This window comes from Dinoponera quadriceps, unplaced genomic scaffold, assembly GCF_001313825.1.
Source record: "Dinoponera quadriceps isolate SergipeBrazil2010 unplaced genomic scaffold, ASM131382v1 scaffold1573, whole genome shotgun sequence".
Classification (NCBI taxonomy): domain Eukaryota; kingdom Metazoa; phylum Arthropoda; class Insecta; order Hymenoptera; family Formicidae; genus Dinoponera; species Dinoponera quadriceps.
This window is the reverse complement of record NW_014556062.1, coordinates 1,698,350-1,708,115: the sequence shown is the minus strand read 5'-3', so window position 1 is coordinate 1,708,115 and position 9,766 is coordinate 1,698,350. Positions and strand designations below refer to the sequence as shown.

At 44.0% G+C, this 9,766-nt stretch overlaps 1 protein-coding gene across 2 annotated transcripts in view; it reads right to left on the bottom strand.

Annotated features, from left to right (window-relative positions):
* LOC106746602 (pikachurin) overlaps positions 1-9,766 on the bottom strand; it is a 112,624-nt gene that overhangs the window by 99,112 nt on the left and 3,746 nt on the right. For both annotated transcript variants that reach the window (XM_014623359.1, XM_014623358.1), the window contains exon 2: positions 7,550-7,922. In XM_014623359.1, the coding sequence (XP_014478845.1) occupies positions 7,550-7,664 (115 nt within the window). In that variant the 5' untranslated portion in view covers positions 7,665-7,922. The remainder of the gene's footprint in view (positions 1-7,549; positions 7,923-9,766) is intronic.

Sequence of the window (9,766 nt, the reverse complement as noted above, 5' to 3'; positions counted from 1 at the left end):
CGCCCAAGACGTTCGATCATTCCCTTTAAAGCTTTAATCGCCATCGGGAGTCGTCGGCAGCGCCGGGGCGACACTTTTTTAATCGGCCAATCTTCGAGTTTCCAGCAAATTGACCCGCTCGTATTATCCGCGACGTCTATCTCGCTTCTCGCCGCTCTCTTAATCGCGACGCGACCGCGGCGAGGCTGGCGGAGTATTATCACCCTCCCCCCCCCAACCCCTTCTTGCTCTCTCTCTCTATACTCACTCTCTCTCGCACGTGCGAAGGACTTTTAATGAGCCGGAATGCGTTAAACAACAGCACGCGCGAACGGTTTATGCGTGAATTGCGTACGTAGCGGCGCGGAAAGGGTGCGTTAATGTTAATGGCGAGCGCTCGCGTGCATGCCTCCCTCTGCCAGCGAGCAGCCCACGCAGGACCCATTTGCTAATGGGTAGCGAGCGATTAATATCGTAGGCGGTTACTGCCCTTTAGGTGCAACGAGAGAGAGAGAGAGAGAGAGAGAAGAGAGAGAGAGTAGCAGGACGAACTTTCTGAGAATAACGGCCGTACGCGAGAAATTATGCGAACAGCTGCCGTAAAACGCACGAGAATCTACTCTATTCTCTCTCTCTCTCTCTCTTTGACACAAATACGGGCGTGTGTAACGTTTCGTGATGTAACCTCGTGTGTGTCGCGCTACTCGTGCATTATGAGTTATTAGAGTTGCAATGTATACAATTTGTTCTATACGCAAATCTGGAAAGTTCAACGCGATCTATAATGTCCGGTGAACTTTCGCGATAAACGTACGAATGTTCCCCCGTGAAAATTCATCAGCGACTCGCCCGTATAACCGAGTATAACAACGTTCAAAAACACGCTCGATGAACCCGAGGATTTTAATAAATCTACGCGGCGAATGGTTTACTCGATTTTTACGCATCGGCCCGTTCCTCGTAAGATACACGGATGATCGAAGGCGGATTATTGATTAACAAGACCGAGTTTTCGCGTATTTGCATATTTTTCTCGAACAAAGTTGCTCTTGAAGTATGATATTTATAAACAACTTAAACGCGCATTATACGAGCAACGAGCTAGAAATTAAAGGCTGAATATTGAGGAGCGGAAGTCATAAGATGGGAACAGTCGATAGTCCGCAGCCGATAACGGAGGAACTAAGAATGAAGAAAACCGAGAGTTCTCTCTGAGGATCGACGATTGGAAGTGCGCAGAGTAGGAGATTGAAAATTAAACATCGAACGTATTATGTATCGAGCACTTGCGAGAGAGTTGAAGATCGAGAATTAGGAATCGCGAGTCGAAAACGCAAGGCGAAAACCGAAAGGGGAATTTCAGGAATTCGGGTTGAAATTTTGACTACACGTTAACCCTGCAAGTTCTATCGAAATTGAAGTACCATTAATGGAGAATCTCGAGATGGTCCGAGATCGCTATTCATAGTTGGAAACTATTTACGAACTTTGTTCGAAAGCATAATCAATTACAAAATCGTATTCATGAGTCGTTATTCAACTGTTTAGATCAATATCTCTAATTGTGTATTCACATAATATTTTAATCAAATATTTCTGGTTGGAAACACAAGTGCAGGTATAGGGTTTCATTTACATACAGAACAGTATGCCGAGATGCAGGTGAACGCGTAAAAGAACGAGAGCGTACATGATTGGCCCGAGTTCGCGCAGCGCGCTCTTACTCTCTCACGCGTATTCCTGCAGCAACTCGGCATACTGCTCTGTATGTAAGTGAAACACTTTATACAGGTCGGTGGATAACACTATTCTAACACCATTTTGCAACACGAGTGTGTACAGTCAATAGTCGAATAATCAAAAGTTCATATAATTATTTGTCAAATGACGAACTATTAATATCGGTCTAAATTTCGACTCGGGTATATCTCTTTATTCACGATAAATTCACCAAACGTCAGACAAAATCGGAAGCTTATTGTACAATAAATGATTTCACACATCTGGAAATATTAATGTGTTGCTCACGTCCGTCGGCTTCCTGCGTCCTCCATTCTGGTTTCCCGATTCAGCATCCTGGTTGCTGGCCGCTCCGTCGTGGTATTCCGGATACTACTTACTCATTGTATTGACACCGGCACCTGACACTCACTTAGATACAATTCGATCAAAGATGCCACGACGTCAATTATCGCGATGCCGATGAAGGCGCGATTAAATATTTCAAGAACCGACGAAATATTTTAATCGTCCGACGAGAATAACAGTTAACGCATCGATACACGCGGTATGTACAGATTTTCCTCCGGCTCGGAAACGCTCGAAATGGAAACGCTCGAAAAAACCTGCGACGCGCGAAGGTGAATTTTACCGCCTTGAAGGTCGGCGATATTTTCATCGTTGTGATCACTCGACTATTTAGTAGCGAGTGACGACAGTTGCCAACAACCGACGCGATATGATATAGCTCTTTTTGCTCATTGTTTTGGTGCTGTCGCGCGACACGTGCGTTTTCGCAAGCAAGTCATTACCGAATCGACGGACAAAGAATATACCGCGACGAGAAATACGTGTATCGTCGGTGCATTAGTTATTACATTCGCGTCGGATGATCAGAATATTTCGTCGGCCTGTGGAATATTTAATCAGATTCTCGTCGGCGGCATCACGCTGATTAACGCGTGCTTCTCCGTTGTATTTGCGCGAGTGTCAGTGCGTGTCAGCGCAACGAGCGAGTGTCCGGAGTGCCACGATAGCGGAGATGCAAGAAGCTCGATTTGGAAGCCGGAATGAAGGACGAGGATTGTCGGGACGAAGGTAGTGATACATCATATATTTTCGGACGCGAAATAATTTGCAGCATATCATGATGCTTCCGATTTTAAGGAATTTTGACGAATTTATCGAGAATAAAGAGATATCTAAGTAAAAATTCCGTTATTATTTAAAAAATAATTACATGGCTTCATGAACCTCTGATTATTCGTCAGTTCCAAATAACAGTTCATAAACAGGAATCTGTAACTACTAACTATGCTTTCAAAAGTAGTAAATAATTTAAGAGATCATAGCTAATTTTAGATCGTAAATAACTAATTTTAAATTGTAATTAATTATGAATACCGGCTTTACAGTCTAATGTAAGTTTCGCAAAAGTTGATTTATGCGTCCAATATCAGCAAGGTAAGATAATAACTTATACAACATTATATCTCGAGATTCCCCCCATCGGTCCTTCAAGTTCAACGGAACTTGCAGGGTTAGTATAGAATCAAAATTTCAATACTGGTTTCGCGTTCGTAGGTATGTCCATCATCCGTTGCTACACCTGTGTCGCATCGAACGTCCGTTTCATACATAGTAAAAAAAAAACATTTTATACTTGTGTTAAAAGCGGTTCTTCTTAAGATTTTTGTGTTAAATTGTTAACATATTCGCGTGTGTTGATTTAACATATTGCGTTTAGATTATTTCAATATTTTGTGTTGAATCGATATTCAACATGTATATGATATAATTATCGATTTCATTTCCGCTCGATAAAATAAGACGGCTGGCGACTCTCTTTCATGCGCAAAACAATCGAAGGGGATCCGTTTCCAGCGAATGCGGCATCGCATTCTGCGTCCGCGCACACGGGAGTCGCGGTGAAAAATCCGCCAGCATTATACGCGTTATTGCCATTGGAATATTGACAGCCAAGATCGAAGGGGAATGAGGGGGAGAACTCAATACGGTATACCGAGCAATGTCGGTCGGAGAAAATGGCGGAAATATAAAGCTCTAATAGCCTTTGGCGGGACGGGTGTATCGATTTTCACCGTCTGGCGCATTAATCGATCGTAAATGTTGCATAAATACTTGCACGGCCACGAATCCACCGAATAGCTTCGCGCGGAATAACGCCGGCGCTCTGTCGGAATTCAATTCATCCGAGCGGGTCGCGTATAATTCAATTTAACGCGCACGGCCCGCGATGCCGATTATTTTTGCCGTTGCCGAATCATTGCCGTTTCGGTCAACAGCCGGACTGTGTTTGACGTATAACATCAAGAACGCGATCGACATGCACCGTGCCGGTCTCTCATCTTAACTAACACGGTCATTAATTAATTCGGTTAATTTATTAATTTTGCATTCTGCCGGAGAGCTTTTTGAACGTTCAGAAGACGCACCGACATAAAATGATCAGGTGATTCGTATTGTACACGTCGGTGCGAACGCGACTTGTTCATAATACATCCGTGAATGGAGATATTGACGTATTTTTCCGCCCACTTCGCGGCGAATGATGTCGTAAAATCCTCCCCCATAGATAATTTCTTGAGACCTGATTGAGATTCAATTTGATTTTCCAAAATAACGATGGATTTTAATAAAGAAGCGTATGCAGGTTCCGGTTAGAGGTGTAATGTTTCAAACAATACAATTCTAAGTGAGAAACATAAACAAATTCTATCCTTGTAGAAATTTCATGCATTTTTGAGCAATTACTGAACAGTTATATTAACTTCTGTTCAGTAACTGAGGAGTAAAACTACTTGGGATCTTAATTAAGATAACGCTTTTCCTGTAGTTACTGTGCATAACAGATGCGCAAATTCTGAACTCATTTACTGAGCGAAAACAGAATAATAAATGAACAAACGGAACAAGAAAACTACTTGATTGATTAATATTAGATAATAATATATAATTGAACAGGCGTCTACGTAAACTACACATATTTTTATCGGGAAAACTGCTTCCACTGAATCAACGATCAAGTTATTGTCCATTTCTTACGCAGTATTGCTGCAATTAAGGAGTATGCATATTAGATTGATATTAGACAGTAACTGGATGGGTGTCTAAAATTGCATATATTTCTACCAGGGTACTTGTTCATCTCCAACGTTTTCCCAAAGAATTTTTCTGTTTTCCATTTTACACTACGAGACTGAACAAAATATACGAAATACTTTTAATATTTACGCTTTACAAGTTCACACATATTCTGTATGCACGCGTTATTAAGCATTGTAACATTAAAAGTGTAACCCCGTTTATTAACCTCCTAGTCTGATATTCGATCAAACTGTCACTCGACTCGGAAACTCGCATGCCGCGATATATAACCAATTAGCATCGCGGAAAAGAGACTTCATTCCATATTTAAGATAAGAATGGAATTTTTATATCGTTGTGAACAGCGGAAAATTTCATTAGATAGAAAAACCACGGTAAATGCCGGTTTTTATTGTGCAGAACTATATTTAATGAAATAAACTGACACAAAATTATCAGTGATAATATGTGCAACACTAAAATATATTTTATATAACTTTATGCAAAAGTTATTTTTGCTTCAATTAACAACCATACTAATTGCTGTGGTTTTAAACAATGAAACTAGTATAACAAAAGTCTTTTAACCCTTTCGGTACATTTGACGAGTGAGACTCGTCATCTGTTTACTTGGGCATAAAATGTATTACTTTTACATATTAATCCATATAGCGACAAATTAAATCCGTCCCATGGGCATAAAAATCTTAAAATAATTCAGTACTCAAAGGGTTAATTAGAATTAATATAAAATATATATTTTCAAAACAAAAACTAGTTAGGGAATATTTAGCTAAATATAGCACATTTTTTCTCGCAATGTGCACACGATTATTAGTAACTCTGTCACCTTGAGACACTCGGAGACACTTTCCCGGTATCACGCACGCTCTATTAAATCCCATGCCCTCGTTTAAGGCGAAACGCTAATTGGAGCCCCGACAGTATATAAATATGCAAATACATATTTCATCGTCTCGCGCGTTCCGCCGCCGCGTCCCACAAGTAAATACGGTGCAACAATGCGATACTTGAATTATCGCGCTCGACGGACCGCCGTGCATCATCGGCTGCTTTGTTTCTCGTTTATCATGGACGCCGGGCGATCATGCCGATGTTCGCGGGCGAGCGACAAAGTGGACTACAAGTCGCGCTAATTAAAAGGGCAAGCGTATTAATAATCGCTGCTACTGATCGCATGCTAACGCGATTAGCGTCGTCGCGGTTCGGCCGGCTCGCAAGTAGGCCCGTACATATTGACACACTCGTCGAAAGGCATTTGTGCTAAATTCTCGGAGTATTTTGAATATTCAAATGCACGGACGCGCTGTGAAAGCAAAAGCCGGTCGTCGTCGGCGGGAAGGCGGGCGAACGGGCGGGCTGCGAACGGTCGCAAGTGTTTGCACACGGGGAGCTTGGAAATTGTGAACATTTTCGTGCGACTCGATCCCCGACGCTCTCTCGCGCTCGAGAGAGGATCGATACGAAGGCTACAATTAACTGGATAAAGTCCGCGGCCGGCCGGCAAATATTTCACTGACTCACGCAAAATATTTCGCCGACTCGGCCCTTTTTTCATCTCGCGACTTTCAGCGAGAATTTCACCGCTCGCGCCCCGTTACTGTACGCACAGTGGAGTTTTTCTGACCGGTCGCGCGAGTCCGTGGTGATTTCTCAAAAATTATCCATCCGCTTCATTGAGAACAACGAGGGCGCGAATGCGCGCCGGTCCATCCGATTCCACGAAAATTTTCGAGATAACGGAGGGGACACAGTGGCTCATTCCTCCATTCCGCGTGCAAACTTTTCGCGTGCAAGTTGTCGGACGACGTTGTCGTTAACTTTCCGCCAATTGGATATGGATTTTCGATATCGGGCTCTTTTGGAGAAACGTGCTCCCAATTATTTAAAGTGGCACACTCGGGATCGATAATTCGAGCTAATCGACGAAAAACGTGGAAGAAGGGAAGCCATGATGCGGTACTTCGTCTACTTTGTCGCGTAATTGTGTTCAAATGTGACAAAACGTGCTTATTTCGCAGAGGTCAGCTGAGAGGGGAAACAGAGAGGGAGAGGGGGAGAGAGAAAACGAGACACAGAGGCAAAATAGAAAAAGTCTCGGAGAGCTACCTTAAAATTCCCATAAGCAGCAGATCATTACCAAACTTTTAGTCAGCCTCGAGTCACGATATTTACGGGAAGACCAAAAAGCACGTTGTAAGCTGTTCCTCGCTATAAAATAATCCTCATTTCTTCTTCTTCTCTCTCTCTTTATCCGCTCCCTTAAATATCTCGAAACTTTTTCATTTCAACTTTTACGCAAGATCCGCTGAAATGTTATAAGACGCGTGCAGACAAGTAACTCGTCACTCTTATAGACGTTTCACGAGAAATAGCCCGGAGCGCATTATTTGACACATAATTCCATTTCCGTTCACGCGAATGCTAACGCGAGTTTCATTGTTAATTGTAACAGCAGTCGCTGTGGTGGAGAAGTTTTTCGCGTCGAGAACACGTCATTTTTTGCGCTCTGATTTTGCACTCGCTACCTGATCCGTAGTTTTGCTTCCTCTCTTCCTCCCCTCTCCCTCCCTTTTTTTGCGGTAATACCGACTGTTACGAAAGTCATACAGACCAGTACATATACATGTACGTACGTTGCAGCATCGAGCGCTGGCAACGAGCGATCGTCGGCGACATATTTCATAAAACGTGTTCGCACGCAATGAAAAAGTCGACTCACCTTGGAAAGCAGCCTCGAAGGTGGTCTTATCCTCCACGGGGTTCTGGGCGAGCACCAGGACGAGCGACAGGTATCCCAGAATGACGAAGAACCGGCAAACGCGTGGTCCAGCCATCGTTCGGCGATAAACATGCGCTGGGGTCGACGGGTCGTCCTTACTTTACTGCCGCATGCTCCAGCGAATACCGTCGATCACCACGCGGCACACGCGGCACACTGTCTCCCTCCCTCCCTCTTGATCCAGTCACTTGATTACTCGCAACTAACGCACCAGCCGAGTCAAGACGCACCGATAATCCCGAGGACACTCTCGTCACAACGCGAGAAACGGATGCGGCGATCGACCGAGAACGCGAATCCCGTTGGTGACGGCCTGTGAACGAAAATTCTCCTTACCACGGGCACACTGCCGGCGTAATTGCCACGCACGAATGAGTAACACGGGCGAAATATATGTTCGCCGATTACAAGAATAACGTGTCGAGGACGTCACGGAGAGTCGACGAAGGGATAATTTTGTCGGATCGACATTTAGCATTTTCCTACTCTCTCGCTATATATATTATACACATATGTTGTTGTATCAACGACACTACCTAGCTCGCGTATAACGGTCGCGGAAAGCAGTCAAATGTGTGATTTTTCATCGAATGTAGCCGCTCAATAATCTCGTTTTAGCGCCGGTGCTAAAAACAGGCGACGAACGTTTGAACGGGATCCGCGCGGCTCATTGAAAAATACATGAAGATACCTCGGCGGCATATTAGCCGAAATATCATTCTCGCGCTTTTGCAAAACGTCAATTGACACAGGTCGCGCGCGGCCGATTCAGTTGCAAATGGCGTGTGCGTAACAAAGTATCCGCGGCGTTTACTATTCTCGTTATATCATGGCAAATGATAGATCTCTATTTTCGCGCGATACCCGATGCAAATTTACTTGACACCGTATGCATATCAATGCGGGCATGCATATTTCCCGCGGGCTCGCACAAAGGGGTTGTTTTCTCGCCTCGTACTCCGTCTCTCTTTCTCTCTCTCCTCCCATTCTTTCCGTCTCTCTTCCTCTCTCCATCTCCCTCCCTTCCCCATTCTCCGTTCTTTTTCTTCTTTTCTCGAAATTCGCGGAGCGAAGGGACAGGATATATATATATAATCGCGTATCCTGCCGCGAGAACTCCCGAGACGCAACAGCCGCGCGAGGCACGAGATCCGACAGGATGTTCGCGTTGCGAAAAATGCGAGGCGAATTGCCGCAACAGCCGGATTAACGCGGCGACCCGTCCGGACTCGCGAATATTAACTCGCGTTTTGAATGAGATTTTTCGCTTATCGTCGTCGTCCTCCCTTCTCGTTGTCCCTTCCCATTGCAGCGACGGTNGGTGTGGGGGGGGGGGGAAGTGGATTTTACGTGGACGCGTAAGTGCGAGCGAAAGAAAAAAAGAATCCACGGCATTCCGCGGTTGAAATTAAATTTTCGGAGCATTGTCGGGGTACGTGACTTCGTTACGGGCGCGCAAGGGGACTACGTTAGGAGAGATAAGTTAATGTCGCGCGGAAATCTCATGTTTTTCGCGCCGCGTCGATTTAAATCAGCGGTTTCGAGGCGGAGCGACAAATTCTTCGCACCCGGTAAATATTTCGTCGACCCTGCGACAGTTTGTGCTCTTGATTCCGCGCACTTTGCTCGCGATGTTTCAAACGGTCTCTGTATAATTCCACGCTCTCCGCTCAGCGGATTCTTAGTCATTATCAAGCAACACATGTAAAATTCAAACTGATATTGTGAAGGTAATACAATTTCACTTCCACATGTCATTGGATGCACTCCAATCGGAAAATGCGACTTCTATTTGATGAACGCCTTCAAATACGATGTATATTGTATTATCCGCTGCAATTTAGATTTCGTAGGAATTTTCTGCACAAGTGTAACAGGGTCGGGTCGGATCAGATTAATATACGGTATCGGATAAATCTCGTTATCCGCAAATTAGAAAAAGTTGGTTCTGTAAAAAAAAAAGGGGGGGAAATACACGTATCATAATATCCAGAATTAAATGTGGCCTTCGACGAAATAAATTTTCCGCGTATAAAACTATTATTGATCGAGTAGGTAAATAATTTATAAGGAGGAGCCACAGAATATTTGTTACAGATTCTCGTGTGGAAATACGTCGGTCTCACGACGCGAGGAGAAGTTTGAGGAATCGAGATA